A 23,620-nucleotide genomic window follows, 5' to 3' on the forward strand; every position below is an offset into this window, starting at 1 on the left:
TCGCTTGTCTGCGTAAATCCATATTCTATGTACTTTTCGTCATATTTTCTCGCTTTCTTAGTCTTTTTTGAAGTTTCTGGAAGCGGGCGTTTTGCCTCTCCACCTCGACCTTCTAAAAACCGCTCCATTTTAATCCAGCCTGGACTTGCAGAGCCACGGTGCGCATGTGTGAACCTGAATCAAGATTGAGATCGAAGAGTCGAGTACAGCGGCGAATGAGTCAGTTTGAATCAGTGAAAAGAAAAAAGTGACCTATTTTACGCATGCGGTACCTTGAATCATGAGTTGAATCAATGAGTTGTATTTACTCTTTTTTTTATCTACTTTTAGTTTGACGCCCAAATCTGATTCGTCGCAAATTTAGCTGAAAAAACGCGACCCCCCTGGAAGTATGTCGCGACCCCCAGGGGGGTCCCGACCCCCAGGTTAAGAACCCCTGATCAAGAGGAAGATGGATGATCATAAGCCGTCAAACCAAGCTGAACTGCTTTAATGCTGCTTTTGCATCAAGAGTGGCATAAAGTTATCCAAAAGCAGTGTGTAAGACTAGTGGAGGAGAACATGCCAAGATGCATAAAAACTGTGAAATAAAAAACAGGGTTATATTGATTTCTTTTTGTTTGTAAGACATGATCTTTAATCTAATTTAAATATTTTTTTTGCTCTTCATATTAAACTATTATAATTAATAGTAATAAATAGTAATGCTAAAGCAGCAGCAGATAGACTTCTTCTCCCCCGTGTCCCACAAGCCAGGTAACATACACATAAAAAAAAAAGTGCCCTTTTCCCCCCCTGAGCACTTGCCCCCCAAAATGTCTGTGCACGCCACTGTTTTTAGTGTTTAGTGAGTCTTAAAACAGTAAGCACTGAACTCTGAAGACCAATGACCCTCGAGGCGGCAGCAGTTCTGCTACCCTGTCAAACCGTGCCACCCTAGTGAATTTTAACTGTAAAAACACAACATGCTGGCAGTAGAAGTGTCGATGTGATATATGAATAACCTAAATCGCTCTGTCAGGATAAAGTTAAGGCAATATAGGTGATCAATAAACATATATATATATATATATATATATATATATATATATATATATATATATATATATATATATATATATATATATATATATATATGATATTTGTATTACTTTTTTACACGGTTGTAACACTTAAGCAAACGATGACTGTGAGTCCAGATTCTACAATGCACCCGGAAAAAAAATTATTATCAGTAAAACTACATAACATAAAACGACATAACCCAGGTCCAGAAAGTAAAAATCCAACACAGGGTTTTGTACCCTGCAGCAGAGCAGCCCAGGCAGTTGGTACAAAACCGTGGGTTGGATTTTTACTTTTTTATTCTCGTAAAAATACAACTTTATGCTTGATATATTTTAACTTTATTCTCTTAATATTACAACTTTATTTTCGTAATTTAAAAAACATGTATAAACAATATTTAAAAACTTTATTCTCATAAAAATACAACTTTATTCTCGTAATATTACAACTTAATTCCTGTAATATTACAACTTTATTCTCATAATATAAAAAAAAATATATATAATTTTTTTTTAAAAACTTTATTCTCATATAATTACTTCATTCTTATAATATTACAACTTAATTCTTGTAATATTGCAACTTTAATCTCGTAATATTACGACTTTATTCTTGGAGTCAACTGTTTTTATTTATTTATATATTGGCTCTAAAGCGCCCTCGTACTGCAGGCCTGTGGAATTTTCCTTTATATTTAATGTAATTATTCTGAGCGGGTTATGGAGCGGGTTGGCCGCTAGATGGCGACACATTTAAAGGCCACATGTGGGGTGATTTAAATGTGACCAAAATAATACGGATTAATCTTTTGTTTATAACTTAACTAACACTCGGTTTATTTATTTATGTATTTGCTTTAACACACTTTCAGACTGAGTTCAACCATAATTCCTGACTGTAGCTCCAAACACGAGCCGAACACATACGAGGTTTTAGCACAACGAGGAAGTTCCAGCTTCTCTAACCGAAACCAGTTTCGTGTGTGTGTGTGTGTGTGTGTGTGTGTGTGTGTGTGTGTGTACACACTGTACAGTAGAGAGAAGTCGACATGCTGGAGCTGCTCGTCGTTGTTTGTGTCTCAGACTGAATTCATTTGGATTAAATTAATCCGGTTTGTTTCTTTGTCTTTTCTATTTATTCAGATACTCAGAGCTCAGGGTGAGAGAGGGAAGTAGGAACAGAGCTGTGTAACATTAGCATTAGCTGTTTACATTGTAAACACTGCTTAAACTGTTTAAACGTGTATTAAAGTTAGATATATTACTGTTATAGGCTGTATTTTAACCCTTATTTAACTGTACTGAGTTAAATGTGTGGTACACATGGTTGAATTACTAGTAAAACACTGTGTCTGAGGTGACTGTGAGTAAGAACTGATGTTATTTACCTTTCTCAGGTCATGAGACCAAGTTTAGCTAACAGTTACTCTAAATACAGTTTCCTCCATCATTCCGAATGAATAGTGAATCACACAGGTGTTACTGAGTCACTAAAACACAGGTACAGTATAATATTACTGCCTGCTGTTCTAGTAAAATAAACCCAGTTTATTCAGTCATTCAGTACAGATAGATTTTTTTTAAATAAACTAAAGTTATATCACTTTTGTACCCTTAATTAACACTGAAATAACACTAGCTGACAGCACTCCTTCATCATATTTAATATACAGCTCTGGAAATAAAATACTTAAAAATTATTAATTTCTCTGATTTAAATATTTATGTTAACTTGTGTTTGTTCCTGAGGCTGGTAACTGATAAACTTATCCTGTGCAACAGAGGTAACACTTGCTCTTCCTTTTCTGAGGCGGCCCTGATGAGTGCCAGTTTTATTATAACATTTTAAAGATTAAACAACTTAAAGATACCTTTAAAGTACTTTTCAGATTTTTTTCAGATTGACTGACCTTCATTTCCTAAAGTTTTTATTTTTTCTTAGATTGTGATAGTTTAAGCTAGCCTAGCTAAAATATTTGTCAGAGCAGGGAAGAGCTTTTTTTTTGCGGTAGTAATATGAATGTAATTTAGCTAACCCTTTAAAATAATAAATATGAATTTAGACCCAATATATTACTGCAACACATTACTTTCTTTACCTCAGAGGCAGCAGACTGCATATACATGGAGGCCGTGAGTAGCCAGAGGTTTTTACACGCGTAACCATATATATATATATATATATATATTGTTTTGGGTCAGACATGTATATGACATGAATTTCTAAATATGTATTTCACATACATATTTTATGGATCAGACATATACTGTGTGTCAATACATGAAGTTGTTTCAATTTCAAACAGGTTTCATGTGTATAATATTCAGCTCTGGAAAAATTTAAGAAACCACTTTAGTTTCTGAATCAGTTTGATTTTGATATTTATAGGTATATGTTTGAGTAAAATTAACATTGTTTTTTATTCTGTAAACTACAGACAGCATTTCTTCCAAATTCAACATAAATATATTGTCATTTAGAGCATTTACTTGCAGAAATAAGAAATGGTCAGATTAACAAAAAAAGATGCAGAGCTTTCAGACCTTAAATAATGCAAAGAAAACAAGTTCATATTCATAAAGTTTTAAGAGTTTAAAAATCAATATTTGGTGGAATAGCCCTGGTTTTTAATCACAGTTTTCATGCATCTTGGCATGTTCTTTCCACCAGTCTTCCACACTGCTTTTGGATAACTTTATGCCACTCCTAGTGAAAAAACTTAAGCAGTTCACCTTGGTTTGATGGCTTGTGGTCCATCTTTCTCTTGAATATATTCCAGAGGTTTTTAAATAGACCTGTAAACTGTAAAAATGTAATGTTTTACCTTTTTTAAATTCACATACTTACTGTTTATATTAATTATATCAAATAACACATTTAAATACTGAATTACTGCATTTTCATCTTCATCACCACTCTGAATGTGTTGTTTAAAAATTTGGCTACACTGTGGGCGGCACTGTGGCTTACTGGTGAGCATGTTTTCCTACCAGTGCTGGGGTCCTGGGTTCAAGTCCCTATCTGGGTTGAGTTTCCATGTTCTTCATGTGTCTTAGTTGGCTTTCATCAGGGACTCTTTTTGCACGGTTTTCTCCAACAGTCCAAAAACTTGAGATTGCCAAATTGCCAAGAATTTTGATTAGATGTGTGAGGGTTTTTGTGTGTATGTGTGTGTATGACGTAATGCTCTGGGACTATGCTATAGGTTAATAATTTGCATTCAAAATGCAAAACAGCTACTAGTTAGCACCATTACTCCACACATTGTTCCTGTTACAGAGCATGAAAAGTGCTGTCAGTCCTGGGTCTGTTTTTCTGTATTAAATTTTTTACTTATTTATTTTTTTGCAGGTGGGCTCACCATGACGGCAAGTACAGCGCATCATCTTTGGTCCCTTGATGACAATCTGGGTCAGGGAGCGACAGCGAACGTCTATAAAGCCCGAAATAAGGTTTCTGTAGTCCTCCAGACTTTGATCTTGAGCTCTCAGACATTGGAGTGGTGTCTTTCTGCAGATGCTTTGACCTAAATACAGAGGCAGAAGATCACACGGTGTATCTGTGACTCCTGTGATGTCAGACTATCTGATGTCGTCTAACCCTTTAATGTCTCTCTGTAGAAAAAAGGTGAGGTGGTTGCGGTGAAGGTGTTCAATGTGGCCAGCTACAGCAGACCGTATGAGGTCCAGATGCGGGAGTTTGATATGTTGAGGCGACTGAATCATGTCAATATCGTCAAACTCTTCGCCGTGGAGGAGGTGGGTGTCTGCAGGGGCTTTGTGACGTTTCTTCTCCCACTCCTCACGCTGTGTGGGTGGGACTTCATGGGTGCTCAAGTTAATTTGCATTAGTGTATGTTTATGTTAGGGTGCTTGTCCTCATTTTTAAAGGTATCTGCACTGAATTGTAGGTACAATCTGTAAAAAAAAAAAACTGAACTGAAATCTCGCTTTATTTGTCTTTTTAAAGATGCACTTGAACCCCAAGCAGAAGGTTCTGGTGATGGAATTCTGTTCAGGGGGAAGTTTGCTGAATGTGCTGGAGGAGCCAAAGAATGCCTTTGGTCTGTGTGAATCAGAATTCCTTATAGTGCTACGGTGTGTGGGTAAGCTTATTATTATTATCATCATTATGAAATATTAAAGTCATTGTAAGCCTGGATAAGTTAAATTTAGTTATAAAATAATTAGAGGTAATGTTTGCCTTTAAAGCCACATTCAGAAGGGATTAGTTTCTCAGGGGGACGTCTGTGAAAAATATTTCACACTTCACTTCTACTCAGTGATAAAACTCTTGCATCCGGACTGCAATTGAAAAAACAGGAGGACCAGTGAGTTTTTTGGCTTTCTCGGTCACATGACGTCGCATTCAGTAGCTCCTCCATTTCCACTTGCTGTTGTGTTTACATGCATTCGCCGTGGAAATAGCTATTTTATTAAATGTGAGGTGACGTAATTAAAATTACCAAAGGACCATGGAGTTCAGCAAAAAACAGTAGATAATTCAGCCTGTAATTTTTTCAGAGGACTTTTCTCTGAGAAAAACATGTACATGGTTGTTCCGGACGGGAATAAAATCACAGAGGACCCCCCCATAAAAGAGAAACTTACCCCAGGACCCCCTGAGAAACTAATCCAAAAATTGGTTAATTAGATCTAAAGTTTTCAGTTATTTTATTTTAGTTTTAAGTTTATATTACATTTAATATATTTTTTTGTTATAGCAATTTCTTGAATAAAAATTATTTGTATTAAGTCTTCTTTTGGAAGTTATCAGCTCAGAAAATGATGCTTGTTCTTTCAGCCTACAACACAGATGCCAGGCAGTTAATAATACTGTAATATATTCTCTACAAGTTTACCCAAGGTAGCCTGGGGGGGGATCACTACACTCTGAAGTTGAGTGTCAGAAACTGGGGGATACACTCAGTATGCAAATAGATTTAAAAAAAAGTGGTAAGCGGCAAAAGACTTTTATTTATTTTTATTACATTGATTTATATCAAAGATCACCTCACTCAAAATAGTTGAATAATGTTTAGAAATATCCAGTTTCTCATATAATAAATGTAATTTATTTGAGTTCATAGAAGTTGTGGGGTTACTATCAGGTATCACTCCAGCTTCCATAATTCAATCTGCATAGCATTAGAGCGGGGTTTTAGAAAAGTTCAGAAAAGTGTATAACATGCCTGTTAGAACTGCAAAGAGGGAAACCGACTCTACATTAACACAGGGTTCATACAGTCATAAAAAACCTGGAGAAGACATGGAATTTGAAAATAGCAATTTCCAGGCCTGAATATGTTTTGGAAAAATATTTTTCTGTATATTGTATTTTCTGTTTATCGATGGACAAAATGTATTTTAAGCTAACAGATACATCAGCTCATAGTTAATTCAATATTTTAGCCCTACATAATGAAGCTCTCAGGATCTGACACATTTTATTATTAAAAATTGTGTGTCAAGATTTCAGCTTCGTTTTAGACCTACTACAATCAATTTTGATTATAGTTTTAGTTGATATTTGATTTTATTGTCCATGTCTGCACTGATGTTTTAAAAATCATATGGTCATGATAATTTGCCTTGAAGGCATGGAAAAGTCATGAAAAAAATCATGGGAAGTTATTGGTAAAACATGTATTGTCCTGTACACCTATGGCTTTAGAATAGTATGTCAGAAAAGCTTTTGTAGAGATTTCCCAATTGATTTTCTATATATTGTACTATATATGGACATCTCAGTTCAGCTGTTGAGTCCATCTGGTCATCTGTTTGGGTTTCCTGCTTCTAGTTCATGGCATAAAACATTTACGTGATAACGGGATGGTCCACCGAGACATCAAGCCAGGAAACATCATGAGACAAGTGGGCGAGGACGGACGCTCCATCTACAAGCTCACAGACTTCGGTGCTGCTCGAGAACTGGAGGACGACGAGACGTTTATGTCCATATACGGCACAGAAGAGTACCTGGTGAGACTGGCATTGGATATAACTACTGTATACAGCTCTGGAAAAAAAATAAGAGAGCACTTAAAAATGAGTTTCTTTGATTTTACCAAATTAAAAACCTCTGGAATATAATCAAGAGTAAGAAGGATGACCACAAGCCATCAAACCAAGCTGCACTGCTTGAATTTTTGCACCAGGAGTGGCATGAAGTTATCTAAAAGCAGTGTGTAAGACTGGTGGAGGAGAACATGCCAAGATGCACGAAAACTGTCCTTAAATAGCAGGGTTATTACACTAAATATTGATTTCTGAACTTTTTGATTATTTGAGGTCTGAAAGCTCTTCATCTTTTTTGTTATTTCAGTCATTTCTCATTTTCTGCAAAAAATGCTCTAAATGGCAATATTTGTATTTGGAATTTGGGAGAAATGTTGTCTGTAGTTTATAGAATAAAACAACAATGTTAATTTTACTCAAACATAAACCTATAAATAGCAAAATAAGGTAAACTGATTTAGAAACTGAAGTGGTCTCTTATTTTTTTTCCAGAGCTGTATATACCTGTTTAAACTGGTTACAATCATGAAAGATCATTCTAACTAGTGCTCTTCACGAGCGATCACAGCAGGCTTTAATTTAATATTCCATTATCTCCTACAGTATTAGGTCTCTTTCTCTCTCTTGTTAAATCCTCTTATTTCTGTATCAGTATGACATCAAAGGCTTCAGATTAAAACTGAGCTAGAAGCAGTTTTTGATTTCTAAATCCTCAGCAGCGTAATCATACAGACAAAACATTGTCCATACCATCCTATATTCTTATTCTGATATGCTGATAATTATGGGCTGGAGACCCTGCTGACTGCAGCTTATCTCCTGTGTGCAGCATCCGGACATGTACGAGCGGGCGGTGCTGAGGAAGCCCCAGCATAAGACCTATGGCGTGACAGTGGATCTGTGGAGCATCGGCGTCACCTTCTACCACGCCGCCACGGGCAGCCTGCCTTTCATACCGTTTGGCGGTCCACGCAGGAACAAGCCTATCATGTAAGCTTTGTGTATGCAGTGTATGCAATGGACATACAGGGGTTGGACAATAAAACTGAAACACCTGTAAAATAATTTATTGTCCTGACGGTCAGTTCTGGTGGAAACAGGAGAGTTGAGGTGCACATTGAATTCTGCCGTGATTTGGGCAGCCGTGGTTTTATGATTTTTGGATACAATCCGGGTTAGCACCCGAACATCCCTTTCAGACAGCTTCCTCTTTTATCCACAGTTAATCCTGTTGGATGTGGTTGGTCCTTCTTGGTGGTATGCTGACATTACCCTGGATACCGTGGCTCTTGATGCATCACAAAGACTTGCTGTCTTGGTCACAGGTGCGCCAGCAAGACGTGGACCAACAATTTGTCCTCTTTTGAACTCTGGCATGTCACCCATAATGTTGTGTGCATTGCAATATTTTGAGTAAAACCGTGCTCTTACCCTGCTAATTGAACCTTCACACTCTGCTCTTACTGGTGCAATGTGCAATTAATGAAGATTGGCCACCAGGCTGCTCCAATTTAGCCATGAATCCTCCCACACTAAAATGACAGGTGTTTCAGTTTCATTGTCCAACCCCTGGAAGTGTTGAGACACATGCTAATTTACTATTTCTTCAGAAATCATTTATATTAAAAAATTTTTTTCTAGCTTTTGGTGGAGTAATTGCCTCTATTGTCCATAAAGAGACTGCACAAGTGGGTTTGGGAGGGCAAAGTATGGGGTTCGCAAAATTTTCTGGGGCCTATAAGGCTAAAGGCTAAAGCGTTGAACAGTCTTTAAAGTTGGGGTGGGATTCCTGAAAGCAAATGCATAATAATAAAGCCATTGTCGTCCAAACCAGCTACTCCTTACAACATTACTCATTACCTCCCACTGTACTGTCCACTGTGGGTGGTAATATTAGTCTTCCATGATCTATTCCCGGTGTACACATTTTGTAATCAATATACAGTACATACTGCTGTTCCACGACTTTTGGAATGACAGTATAAGTGTTGCTCTCTGTTTATATTTAAGGCATAAGATCACGACTGAAAAGCCTGATAAGGTGATAGCAGGAGTGCAGAAGGTGGAGAATGGAGAGATTGAATGGAGCTACCAGTTGCCTGACTTCTGCCAGCTTTCAGAGTGAGTACAGGGTCTAGACAAGCTGTATAGGTGTGTGCATTTATTTGCACATCTGTGTTAACAATGGTGCAACTTACAGTAGCCAGGGTGTCCACAAATATTATGACAAATACAAGTGCATCTCAAAACATAAGAATATCATTGAAGAGTTACTTTATGTCAGTAATTTAGTTCAAAAATCATGAAAAATCAGAATATTATATAAGTCCAATTGGTACCTTTGCCCAACCTTGGCACTTGTGTTCCTGCAAAAAGAAAATGTGCATCTCCATTAAAGTTGTCAGCAGAAGGAATTGTGGTCTTGATAAAACACCGTGGATCAAAATCAGCAGATTACAAGGCTCACCAAACCATCACTGATCATCAGTAAATTTTACATTTCATTTTGAAATCAAGGGAGCGGAGTCTGGAGGAAGAGTGGAGAGACACACAGTCTAAGCTGCTTGAGGGCTAGTGTGAAGTTTTTCACAGTCGGTGATGGTTTGGAGAGCCATGTCTCCGATCCAGATTTCATTTTCCAGCAGGACTTGGCACACTGCCCACACTTCCAAAAGTACCAATTGGTCTTATATAATATTCAAATTTTTGAAGACATTGATTTTTGGGTTTTCATCGGCAGTAAGCCATAATCATCATAATCATCGACAATAAAATAAATAAATGCTTAAAATAGATCAGTCTGTGTGTAATACCTCTATATAATATATGAGTTTCACATTTTGAACTAAATTACTGAAAAAAAGTCATTTTTCAGTGCTATTTTATTTTTTAATGCACTAGTGTGTAGTATAGCTTTACACCAGATTCAGCAAGTAGACAAGTAGATCTTTAGATGTTAAAATTAAACTCTGTATAGGAGATATGGGAGACCTTTGAATAGTACTTCCAGTGAACCCTGCTTCATAACATTGTTATAATAATACGATTACGATTCTGTGATTCTGTGATACTTAATATATTGTAAGACAATTCTCTACGATACTTCGCAGCATCTGTGTTGTAGAAGGATAAAATAGTCCTAAATAGGCAAATACCAGGAATTGTGGGTTTATTGGAGTTAGCTTCACTAAATTTGACGTTCAGTATTCTTCCCAGCAGTTTTATTTATTTTATTCATTTGATTTGCTCAGCAGTATAGAGTAATGAAGCAGTAACTTTAGAAAGTCAATTTGGAGGGCAATATTTAGGTAGTTTACACGAGCTATGTTTCAATAATAAATCGATAGTGTATTGCAAAATGAAAACGGTACGATATATTGTGATATCGATATTTTGTCCCACCCCTAGTAAAAGTATGTCATGGAAAATGTATCAAGCACTAAAAAGTGGGAGTTCTGAGCACATCCATATTGCAATGCTAAATCAATGTATCGTTCAGCCCTAATATTGCTGTGTCCTTATCCTGTAGGGGTTTGAAAATGCAGCTGGTGCCAGTTCTGGCCAACATCCTGGAGGCCAACCAGGAGAAATGCTGGGGTTTTGACCAGTTCTTCGCTGCTACCACAGATATCCTCCAGCGCATCCATATCCATATCTTCTCTCTTCAGCAAGCCACAGCCCACACCATCTACATCCACTTCTACAACACGTTAGTAACCCAAATTCCTCCTGTATAGAAGTTAAAATACAAGTACTGTATGTAAGGATTATGGGACCACTGATATATAGGAGACAACTTGATGTCCTTCAAAATCATGATATTTTTGAGAGCAGTATTTAGACTTATCATAAAGTTTTGCCTCTTGTTCATTTTATCTAGCGCTTCAATCTTCTTTGAAGAAGTCCAGGCTCAGACTGGAATTGTACCAGAAGTCCAGCAGTACTTCTTTCAAGGTCATCCGCTCCCCATGGAGCCCAGCATGAAAGTGGTCAATCTGCCGCCCACCACGCCAGACCGGCCCATTTTCCTGCTTAGCAGACGACCCGAGAAGATGGCGGTACAACCTCCTAAAGAGCGTAAGCCCTGAAATGAGACATAACATAAAAACCACCAACATACTGATTGATTATCTTTATTTACAGTGGAATCTATAGTATTTTTTATTTGTCAAGAGGAAGTATCTACAGGTGCATCTCAAAATTACTTTATTTCAGTTATTCAGTTCAAATGTGAAACTGATATATATTATATAGATGTACTAAACACTGAGTGATCTGTTTTAAGCATTTATTTCTTTTATTGTTGATGATTATGGCTTACAGCCCATAAAAAGCAAAAGTCTGTCATTTTGGCAGTGTGGACAGTGTGCCAAGTCCTGCTGGAAAACGAAATCCGCATCTCCATAAAAGTTGTCAACAGAGGGAAGTATGAAGTGCTGTAAGATTTTCTGGGAAAACACTGCACTGACTTTGGACTTGATAGAACACAGTGGAGCAACACCAGCAGATGACATGTCTCTCCAAACCATCACTGATCATCAGTAAATTTTACATTTTATTTGTAAATCAAGGGAGCAGAGTCTGGAGGAAGAGTGGAGAGACACACAGTCCAAACTGCTTGAGGTCTAGTGTGAAGTTTCCACAATCAGTGATGGTTTGGAGAGACATGTCATCTTCTGGTATTGATCCACTGTGTTCTATCAAGTCCAAAGTCAGCGCAGTGTTTTCCCCGATTTCATTTTCCAGCAAGACTTGGCACACTGCCCACACTGGGTTTTCTTTGGCTGTAATCCATAATCATCAACAATAAAAGTAGTAAATGCTTAAAATGCATCACTCAACTATAATATATATGAGTTTCACTTTTCTAACTGAATTACTGAAATAAAGTAACTTTTCAAAGATATTAACATTTTTTGACATGGACTTGTAATATACAGGTATAACAACAATCAAAATTTTCTTTGATATCTATCTAGAGCCCTAAAAGTTTAGCTGTCAAGATGCAGGAAAACATGCATTGGATCGAAAGCCCTACTAGTAGGAAACAAAAATGGAGGGCATGATAAAAATAATCGTGACCAATCCTCTGTTCAGGAAAATTATCGTCAGATAAGTCGTCTACTAAAATAGTCATTATCGTAGTTGAAGCCCTAATCGTGATTGTATTGGTTTTGTTATTGTATTAACATTACAGAGAGTTTCTTTAAATATCTTTAAATGTCGGGTTATATATATTTTTTTTACCATATTGTCCAGCCCTAATAGTAGTTGTCATTCTCCACTTACTCTCTCACTTTCTCTCCAGCTGAGACACCAGTCATGCCCTCTAGGTTTGATGTGGTGGCAGATTATGCCTTCTCAAAGGTGAGCAACCTACCTTTTACTGACTATTATTGTATTGAAAAAAATGCATGTGTAAACATTTTATTGTGTATCTACTTTAATGTTCCTGATGAAGACCATGGTTCGAGTCATTCAGCAGTTTTTGAGGATTGCACAGATTCTACATAAGCACCGAGACCTCATTCTACAGGGATTCTATAGCTATATGTAAGTAGTGCAGACTGGATGGGTATTCATTTGTATATTGTAGATTTACACTGTGTAGAAAGTAGTCCAGTTATGTTTGCTTGCACATGTACTGTAGACTCATCTTCAGATAAAGTCGATGCACTCAGAAGGAATCATCTATCAGGAAGAAAGATTGGTGGGTAGTCGGGGCAGACTTTCATAAATCTGTGTACCATACAGTCTTTATTACAGGCATGTTGACAGCCCAACGTAACATTAAAGTGGCAGTCTGTATTTTTTGTTTCTAAACTGTAGGCAGAAGCAGGGGAGTGAAGAAGGGAAAAATATTGTGTTTAATGGTACCAGTGTGCTGGCTCAGTTTTACTGAACGTGAGCGGCTGGTGGAGCAATGGAGACTTCAGAAGGGGAAACTCAGAGCTCAGTAGCTCATTTACTCATAGTAAAACCAGAGTGTGTAGCTGAAGTGAAGTTTCTGACTGAGTACGCTCTCTCACTCTCTGAACATAACCTGGAATCTGATTCATCCGTTCTTGTCTTGTTTATGAATAGTTTAGCAATTCGGCACTTCCTTCTGGGTGCAACTAGTTTTGCAGCCTTTTCTTTGACGATGATTGTTCACAGTGAATCTGGTATCTGGTATCTTCTGTTTTTCTTGTCTTCATTTTTAGTGAAAGTGTTCGTATCGAGTGCAGCAACACAGCACACAAGATCGCTATGGTGAACATGAAGCTTATGTCCTGCCTGAGCACAGAAGAGGCACTTCAAACACTGTGAGAACCTACGCAATCTTTCAAACTGCTTTTGGCCTTTTGCAATCAATTGAAGCTGCCCAGGGGCTTCTGCACTAAGAAGTTGATTGTGGAAATAGAATAAGGCTTTTTTTTTGTATGAATGTAATGATTATACAGCTCTGAAAAAAATTAAGAGACCACTTCATTTTCTGAATCTGTTTCTCAGATTTTGCTATTTATAGGTATATGTTTGAGTAAAATGAACATTGTTGTTTTATTCTATAAACTACGAACAACATTTCTCCCAAATTCCAAATAATAATATTGTCATTTAGAGCATTTATTTGCAGAAAATGAGAAATTACAGCTACTGACAGATCATTATTACAGCTAAATTGCATTTACCCTAAACCACAATGTATTTCAAGATGATCAGTTAATTTAAGACAGCCTATCCATTTCAGTTTTACACAGTTTGAGACATGAAAATCTAATGAAATCCATTCCTGCTGAAATAAAAAATAAAGATGCAGAGTTCATATTTATAAAGTTTTAAGAGTTCAGAAATCAATATTTGGTGGAAATACCCTGGTTTTCATCACAGTTTCCATGCATCTTGGCATGTTCTCCTCCATCAGTCTTACACACTGCTTTTGGATAACTTTATGCCTTTACTCCTGGTGCAAAAATTCAAGCAGTTCTGCTTGGTTTGATAACTTGTGATCATCCATCTTCCTCTTGATTATGTTCCTGAAAAATGCCAGTTGGAAGGATGTCTCTTGACAGAGTGTATTTTAGTGTGTTATAAGTGTGCTTTTTAATAGGGCAGTAGGGGAAGCACATTTACGCCCTCTTTTTTTGCTTAGTTCTTATCTGTACATTCTTAAGCATTTTTTTGGGGAGAATAATATTTTGCATAGATTATAGTAGTTATTATGTTACTCTGAGTTGCTATGATCTCATACATCTTCTAAAGATCACTGTCTTTCTCCTCCCTGTTCTTATTTTGACCACCAGAGGCCAGTTTTCACCTGACATTCCAGATTCCTTCGACTGCAAGCAAAAGCTTCGCTTGGTAAGACTGGTGCTGTGGTGGGGAAATGGGACAGTATTGTGGGAAGTGTGTGTGTGTGTGTGTGTGTGTGTCATGGTTATGCTTTTCTCCAGATCCAGGAGAATTTGCCTGTGTATGGCAGCAGCATCAGAGAACACCAGGGCAAACTGCACCACCTGCACGTGGAGCTCGCCAAGCACTCTGAGACTCTGGCTGAGGACAAAAGGTAAACTGACTGAAGGCCATTACAGCTACTGACAGATCATTATTACAGCTAAATTGCATTTACCCTAAACCACAATGTATTTCAAGATGATCAGTTAATTTAAGACAGCCTATCCATTTCAGTTGTACACAGTTTGAGACATGAAAATCTAATGAAATCCATTCGTGCTGACTAATTTCAGTGTACAGAAGATGGAGACTCTTTCGGAGAAGATTGCGGCAATTCATCAGCAATATCGACAAGACAAATTAGCTGACAGTGAGTATATTCTATATTTTCATATTAATAATAATAATAATAAGCATTTGACATGAAGTTTATAGGATTTACATAAAGTGTGCAATAATTCTTTAAACAAAATTAGGCAGGTGCATAAATTTGGGCACCCCAACAGAAAAATGACATCAATATTTAGTAGATCCTCCTTTTGCAGAAATAACAGCCTCTAAATGCTGCCTATAGCTTCCCATGAGAGTCTGGTTGAGCTTCTGGTTGAAGGTATTTTGGATCGTTCTTCTTTACAGAACATCTCCAGTTCCGTCACATTTGATGGTTTCTGAGCACGAACAGCCCACTTTAAATCACACAACAGGTTTTAAATAATATTCAGGTCTGGGCACTGAGATGATCATTCCATTCATGTATTTGTTTTTCTGCATGAATGCCTCAGTAAATTTTTAGCAGTGTTTAGTATTTAGGGCCGTCGTCTTGTTAAAGTATCCAGCCCCAGCACAACTTCAGCTTTGTAGTATAGAGTATAATAGGGAATAAAGGTAAGTATAGAGCAGGGGTCAGCATTAGGCGGCCCACAGGCAAGATGTGTCTCACAAGCATGAAACTTTTGGCCCGTGAGATTGTTTGAACTATAATGAGCGATAATGAAAAAAAAAATATATATATATATAATGCTTCTCTGGCGAGCTTTTGATTATATTCCTCCCCTGTCTCTCTGCCGCGCTTGGCATGAATTTAATTCTCTTTTCTGCCCGTTCTTGGGCTCCCTATCTCCTTACAAGGGCGTTTTTTTTCCTGGTCGTGTCCCAATTCACTAGCCAGGGCAGTGGTAGTGTATTGGACTTAGGTTCGATCTTGCGTGAGGAATGGAGTGTTTATTTATGTATTTTTTCCTTCCTTCTTGGGTTTACCTGTTTTGAATTCAACTATTCTGCAGTTAGGTTCAACAACCCTCTGGGCTGGAGAGCTACTAGTCTGCTCTACTCCGTCCCATTACACTTCGTTTACCAAAACAGAATATTTTTTTTTTGTGGCCCGCCACGTAATGGCTTGGAAAATATCTAATGTATGTAAAAGTAAAGGTAGTGCTATATGTTACAGTAGTTAATAAATGTTTTTGTTTATTTCATTTTTTTTTTTTTTTATTTTCAGCCTTTAATTCTTGGAAAAAGCTGATTTGCTGGAGTTTTGATGTTACTAGCTTTGAGTAACTGACCCTCTTGTGTCAGTGGGAGTGCTGGGAGCCGGGTTTTGATAAGTCGGCTTGGCCTGGTTCTGAGATTAGTTCTGCCAGTTGGTGCCACTGCAGGAAAACTCCTGGACTCAGCCTTATCTAATGATGCGGAAATGGGAAAGCGCAGCCCGGCAGGGAGTCAAGCAGGGAGTCGGGGAGGCAGCAGAATTTCTCTTCCCCATGCTCTGCTCTGCTGATAACATTAGATATGGTGCTCTGGAGAGACCACTCCACAGCTTTGCTGGGATTTGATAGGACAGGACTGAATCCGGGAGAGAGGCATGGCTGGAATTCTGATGTCACAGATTAAAGCTAATACTTGTTCCTCTTCTCTTCTCCTCCAGAGCTTAGTTACAACGACGAGCAGATCCACAAGTTTGAAAAGTGAGTATGGGATCGGCAGCTCGGACGGCCCTGTACTGACCTGTACCGACCTGTATTGACCTATACTGTGGTTGGAAGAGCTAACACTGAGCTGTGCTCTCTGTAGGTTAAACCTGTCATCCCACATTAAGAAGGTGAAGGGGCTGTTTCGAGATGACTGTCTGCAGAGGTATCAGGAAGTCCTGGCTGCAGTGGGGGTGTGGAGCAGGTAAAGAGTGACGATAGCAGATGAGGTCACACTGGATTACATTTAGATATACTGATATACTGTGAACTAAAACCTGATTTCCTTACTTTAGACTTTTTTCATGTTACCTATACCCCATATGAAAGTGGCCCAAAAAAATGTCAGATTTAATGTATTTTCTTTTGCAGTGCACACTGCCACACAGATAACACATCATTATCACATATGATAACAAAAATATCAAGGCCCTGTCAGGACTCTGTCAGTTACAATGTTCAATATTCTTTGTTTGTTTCAAATGTTTACAAAAATGCCTTAAATATATTGTTTTAAATAATATGTTTAATAAGGAATTATCAGAAGCAAAGGCTAGACGAATAGAAGAATTTGTAAAAAAAAAAAAAAAAAAAAAAGTTTATCATGGTTATTGTCAAAAAGTATTGCACACCCCTAGGTGAGACTTTTCTGAAGTTTTATTTTTGAAGTACTAGTGCATCTCAGAAAATCTTTATTTCAGTAATTCAGTTCAAAATGTGAAACTCATATATTATATAGATGTATTACACACAGAGTGATCTATTTTAAACACATATTTATTTTATTGCTGATGATTATGATGTACAGCCAATTAAAACAAAATCAGTGTCTCAGAAATTGTTATATTATATAAGACCAATTGGTACTTTCGGCAGTGTGGGCAGTGTACCAATTCCTGCTGGAAAATGAAAACCGCATCTCCATAAAAGTTGTCAGCAACTTTAGGTCACTGTCTGTAATATATCTATATAATATATATGAGTTTTACATTTTGAACTGAATTACTGAAATAAAGAAACTTTTTCACTGATATACAAATATATTGAGATGCACTTGTACCACTTTGGGGTCCTGACATTTACTTATATACTGCGAAATGTGATTTAGACATTTGTGTGTGTGTTTGTGTGTGTGTGTTTGTGTGTGTGTGTGTGTGTGTGTGTGTGTGTGTGTGTGTGTGTGTGTGTGTTTCCACAGTTCGCTGTATGATGTGCAGGCACGGTTAGAACAGTTCAGCGGTTTCTTTCTGCAACTGATTGGAGATCTGCAGATGTGTGAGAGACATCAGACCAAGGTCAGCCTAACAATTTCTCTGAAACTCACTTAACTTAAACTGTGTACTTTTTAAATGCCAGTTTTACAAAAGAATCTTATCTTTCTGGGGAATTCACTGTTAAAAGTAATTTTGTAGCATTTCTATTGGTCCATTCATCAGGAACTGCACAAATCCTGATGAATGGACCAATAGAAATGCTACAAAATTACTTTTAACAGTGAAAATCCAGTCTGGATTGTTTTGTGTGAATGTTTGTTTGGTAAAGCGAGGTGAGAGGTGACAAACATTCACACAAAGCAATCCAGACTGTTCTCATACAGAGTTTCCCAATGGTGGAACAAACTACCTTCCACTACCAGATCAGGAGAATCTCTCACTATCTTTAATAAACTCCTGAAGACAGAGCTCTTCAAAGAGCACTTACTCTCCTAACACCTCTAACACACTAACTACTTCTAACCCCATTTCCCTCTTCCCCTCCTTCACTCCTCTATCCTATTATTACCCTTTGACCTTCTTTAGGCCTTATCTAAAGATGTTTTTACCTTTAACTTCCATTACTTTTGTACTTCACTATTGTAAGTCGCTTTAGACAAAAGCGTCTGCCAAATGTAATGTAATGTAATGTACACTGACATGCCGAAAGTAATTGGACAACAGTCAGTATGTAAAGAAAATTATGTGAAGTGTTAACTTACCAGGGTATGGCTTGAGAATGCCTATACCTTTATAAGTTTTGAGGTGTTATCTTGTGAGTGAGGCTGAACAGTTGCCAGAATGCTCATGGCAAAACAATGTGAATTACAGGTGCATGTCAAAAAAATAAAATATAATTGAAGAGTTAACCTTTATGGACATGCAGATTTCATTTTCCAGCAGGACTTGCCATACTGCCCACAATTCAAATTTTCTGAGACACTGATTTATTTATTTTTATTGGCTGTAAGCCATAATCATCAACAATAAAAGAAATAAACGCTTAAAATAGATCACTCTGTGTGTAATACATCTATATAACATATGAGTTTCACACTGGAGTGAGGTGTGATAGTGGGTGCCAGACGTATTGGAAATTGTATTTCTGTTTCAAGTTGTGTGAATATTTAACATTCCTCTGTGAACATGGCAAAAGTCATGAGACACGATACCAGTTCCTGCCCAATGACACAAGACATTACCTATATGGCTATTCACAGCCCTGCGGTTCCTCTGTTGATGTTATGAGTTTATGATAATAATTATGAGCAGCAGTCTGAGCTCTGCTGAATAAAGGAGGCTCTGTCTGGTCATTGGATCATTGTGCAGGTTCTGGAGAGAGCGCTGGTAATGGGTCTTCAGAGACCGGCAGGAGCAGAGGCCGGAGACGGACTGAAGAATAAAGACCACATGATTCTCAGGTGGGTTCCTGCCCTGGATGAATAGTCACTCTCAATAGGATGCATTATACGAGGTCCAAAAGCAAACAGAGACCCCTGTGCAATTAGTGAATCCAGCTATTTTATGGTGCCCCCCGTGCTGACGCTGGAATTCAGTAGAGCTTAGAGCTTAGTGGTGAAGCAGGACAGTTATCTGGAGTGAGGAAGCTTGTTTCATCAGGTCCTGAATGGATCCTGGGGTAAAGTAGATTATGTGATCCGAAACTAATCGTACATACTGTATATCACGTACTGCTCTGGAAAAAAATAAGAGATCACATTTAAAAATGATGGGTTTTTTTATTTTACTAAATTGAAAACCTCTGGAATATAATCAAGAGGAAGATGGATGATCACAAGCCATCAAAACAAGCTGAACTGCTTGAATTTTTGCACCAGGAGTGGCATAAAGTTATCCAAAAGCAGTGTGGAAGACTGGTGGAGGAGAACATGCCAAGATGCATGAAAACTGTGATTAAAAAACAGAGTTATTTAACCAAATATTGATTTTTGAACTCTTAAAACTTTTTGAATATGAACTTGTTTTCTTTGCATTATTATTTGAGGTCTGAAAGCTCTGCATCTTTTTTGTTATTTCAGACATTTCTCATTTTCTGCAAATAAATGCTCTAAATGACAATATTTTTGTTTTGGAATTGAGGAGAAATGTTTTTTGTAGTTTATAGAATAAAACAACAATGTTCATTTTACTCAAACATGTACCCATAAATAGCAAAATCAGAGAAACTGATTCAGAAACTGAAGTGGTCTCTTAATTTTTTACAGAGCTGTATATACGTATCATATAATGAATGATTGGTAAAAATGACAATAATATGGTTATTCAAAATTATTTTTTGGGACAATATATCATCAAAGTATGTAAATCCTTCCCAAAAAAGTAGAAACTGTTACCAAGGCAAAAGTTGGACAATCAGAATATTAATACCTCAGATTTTGAACAGACACAAAAAACATAAAACATAAAAACATAAAAATAAAACATAAAAATAATAATCCATAATGTGCCTACTTAAATCTATATTGTGTAATGTTTTGTATTGCAGGATGAAGAGATTAAGAGATGAAATGGAAACAGTTGCAAGAGAGCTGCAGAATAACAACCATATGATAGAAAGGTACGGAGTCTTTAAAATCAGAACCTCATAGATAGAGGCTTCTTCATGTTCTCACTCTTAGAATGAACATGATAAACCTAGTCAATCTGCTCATGTGGGTCTGATATGGGTAGAACGTGAGCTATGTGGGTTCTGCATGAGTTCCCTGTGTGTTTCAAGTGGGCACTGGTTCCTTGAGGGGATTACTACAGGCTTCCCAAATGGAGCCCATCATGATAGGGCCCATCACTGGCCTCCATATGTGGGGCCAACATGGAACCCATGAACAAAAACGATGCAAAGTTGGCCTGAGTAATAAATCGCAAAAACTGAAATATTAAAAAATATTTAATGCAATTTTAAAGGTTGTTTTTTGATTAATTTTAAAATGTCTATTTGTGGTCTCCATTATGAATGAATGCCAGGTGATCCGGTATACTGTAATGGTGCTTTAGTCTAGTGGAGAAGCGGAGGGGGGAAAAACTATAGAATTTCGGCTCTTGCTCATAAATATTCATACATGGAAACATATCACCTCTGTTTGTAACAGTGACAGTTAGAACAAACAGATAGAAAAGTTAGAAACGTTTTAAAATAAAAACATTTTTACACTAATAATAATCTTTGTCTCAATGTCTCAATGTCATATGTTATCTCAGAGTCTCTGTAAAACGCAAAATCCACCGGAGATCCTATGTAAACCTATGTAAACACACAGGTGGGTAGTCCAGGTCTAGAAAGTAAAAATCCAAAAGTAAAGTGAAAGTTTTTTGTCTGAGCTGCAGCAGAGCCGCGCAGGCAGTTGGAACAAAAACCTGGGGTGGATTTTTACTTTTAACTAGTGTAAACAGAACTGTTCTAAACATATACACTTAACTGTCTCAATTGTACTTCGCCGATGGAGCTACATCCAGTACTTTTGGATGGGATGACTTAAGGGGGTAATTGAGGTCGGGTGGTGAACTCTTGTCATCATTGAATGCGAGCAATCAAGCAATCAAATCCTCACAGCTTTTTAAAAGCATTGATTTCAAAAGAAACACTGAATTAGCAGGTATCCTAATATTTTTGTTTATACACTGCACAAAATGCAATGCTAATGTACTATTTTTCTTTTTTCAGTATTAGCGTATTTAACTCAGCACTGGTGGTGGATCCCAGTTTACCCCAACCCCCAAACCGACTGTGACGAACGCCACCTAGCATCCTAGCGACCGAGCTAACAAACTACTACTCTTCCACACTGCAGCTTTAAAAAGGAGATGAACAAGGGAACGAAGAAAAACAAAAAGCAAAAGGTCAACTCAGCACAAGCCTCTGCATCTCCATTTCCTCTTTTATATACGTTTGACTTAAGGATTATCAACGACTCGCACTGATCCACAACTCCAGCCACACCAGCACCTCTGCTAATCTCAGTGCTCTCTGTGTTAAATATTGATGCCTCCGTTTATTTTTCAGCATCACACTGTTCGGACTATTGCACAGCTGTGTGAATAGGTGCTAAATATGTCACACATACGGGTCTAATGGATTTGCTTTGATAGATAACGATGCAGCACAGCTCATTTAATTAATGTATTGATCCACGGAGGAGAAGCTGTGAATAATAAGGAAAGATTAAAACTTGCCTGACTGGGAAAAAATGTGCTGCACAGCTGCAAAAGATGGGAAAACACTGTATGTTGTTGGATCTAAGTGGTTTTAGAAATGTAAATATTGGCAGACAGGCACACAAACGCACATACGGGGCAGTTTCAACCAAAACCCAATTAGCCAATTAGTCTTTGGACTGTGGGAGGAAACCTATGCAGACACAGGGAGAACATGCAAAGTCTACACAAAAAGACCCAGGTCACCCCAGCCGGGAATCAAACCCAGGCCGTCTTGCTGTGAGGCAACAGCGCAACCCACTGCGCCACCATGCCACCATGACATGAACACCATTGTACACTGTTGAGCTGAAATGCTTTTGAGCTCATAAGGTGTAAGCAAGAAAAGATTTGCCTTGTTTTAGGATGTAGATTTTTTAAATAGTATAAAGAGGACAAAAAAAAGGCAGTCTTATTCCAACACGCCCCTCTCCATTCAACCATAGCATTAGGACCACAGATATTGGGCTGTTTTTGGGCAAAGAAATGCTTATTCATTTTTTTATTAATTATTATTATTAATTATTAATAATAAGACCATTGGATGCTGTTGGGCCTAAATGGTTTAAGGTTTAGAAATGGTGTAAAAAGACCAAAAACGTGTTCTTATCTCACATCCAACTTCATGTTTTTCTGCAGTCTTTGATTTTGAAATTCATTTGACATCAGACTTTTTAAGGTGTTTACTCCTCTGTGTCTTTAAAGGCTGTTCTTGTGTCCTTTGTGGTTATTTCGAAACTGTGATAGGGTCTAAAAATAAAAGGTTTAAAATGGTAATTTAACATTCTGTTTTTTTTTTATATAAAACTAAGAAACTAATGTCTCTACTAAAATTGAATATATATATATATATATATATATATATATATATATATATATATATATTCAATTTTATATTTGTAATATATCATTTAAAAAATCTACATTTTGAACAGGATAAACAGTTGGATCTGTATTTTATCACTTGAGTAAAGGTTCTTACAGTAAACAGCAGCTGTCCGGCCTGTGTGAGGGAAAGCACCAGTGGAAAATCACCCCTAAGGACATGAACCGTTTACCACAATAAAGCTGATATATATATATATATTTTTTTTTTTTAGATGAATAATGTATTCTTTTCAGTACATTATTTTTGGGTTGGCCTTGGGTGTGTTTATTGTGGAAATGAAAGACGATGGTGATGGTCTGGGTTCCCTTGAGCCTGGTGCGGGGGAGGCTTTCGAAAGTGATGTGGGGGGAAATCCTGCCTCTCAGGGGAACTACTTCGTGATTGGTGGAGACCAGGCTGTGGTCAGGCAGGGGCTGTCTAATGGAAAGTTTGTCATCTTTCTTTGTGGTTTGATCAGCAATAACAATACAATATTTACTTTAGGACTGATTATCTAGCTGAACAAGAGGCATTTTAATTTTTTAATGGATTTGAACCTTTTAAAACCTTATTTTTAGCTGGTATCAAAGTTTATACAATGGAGCTATTTTCAAGAATCTATGTTAAATGTATTTAGATAAACATTTTCTGGTTTAAGACTTTTTTTGGTTTATATATATATTTTGGTTTTAATGTGAATGTTAACTTTCAATGTAGAGAATAATAACAAATAAAGCAAAACTAAAACTGAAAGAAAATGGGTTTGTAGTAAGGCTGGGTGAAAAAACAGATTTCATTAAACAT

The 23,620-nt window shown here is 37.3% G+C and overlaps 1 protein-coding gene across 1 annotated transcript; it reads left to right on the forward strand.

Annotated features, from left to right (window-relative positions):
* Positions 1 to 2,063: 2,063 nt before the first annotated feature.
* Positions 2,064 to 22,725, forward strand: ikbke (inhibitor of nuclear factor kappa B kinase subunit epsilon). The gene is made up of 21 exons (XM_049471862.1): positions 2,064 to 2,179; positions 4,420 to 4,520; positions 4,689 to 4,826; positions 5,038 to 5,173; positions 6,868 to 7,049; positions 7,915 to 8,075; positions 9,096 to 9,206; positions 10,615 to 10,794; positions 10,966 to 11,162; positions 12,394 to 12,452; positions 12,547 to 12,638; positions 13,289 to 13,390; positions 14,369 to 14,426; positions 14,519 to 14,631; positions 14,813 to 14,889; positions 16,444 to 16,483; positions 16,590 to 16,691; positions 17,685 to 17,781; positions 19,069 to 19,160; positions 20,246 to 20,317; positions 21,419 to 22,725. Exons 2-21 carry the CDS (start codon positions 4,431 to 4,433, stop codon positions 21,483 to 21,485), a joined length of 2,166 nt encoding a protein of 721 aa, XP_049327819.1. The 5' UTR covers positions 2,064 to 2,179; positions 4,420 to 4,430; the 3' UTR covers positions 21,486 to 22,725.
* The last annotated feature ends 895 nt before the right edge of the window (positions 22,726 to 23,620 follow it).

This window comes from Astyanax mexicanus, chromosome 24 (genome assembly GCF_023375975.1).
Source record: "Astyanax mexicanus isolate ESR-SI-001 chromosome 24, AstMex3_surface, whole genome shotgun sequence".
Lineage (NCBI taxonomy): Eukaryota > Metazoa > Chordata > Actinopteri > Characiformes > Acestrorhamphidae > Astyanax > Astyanax mexicanus.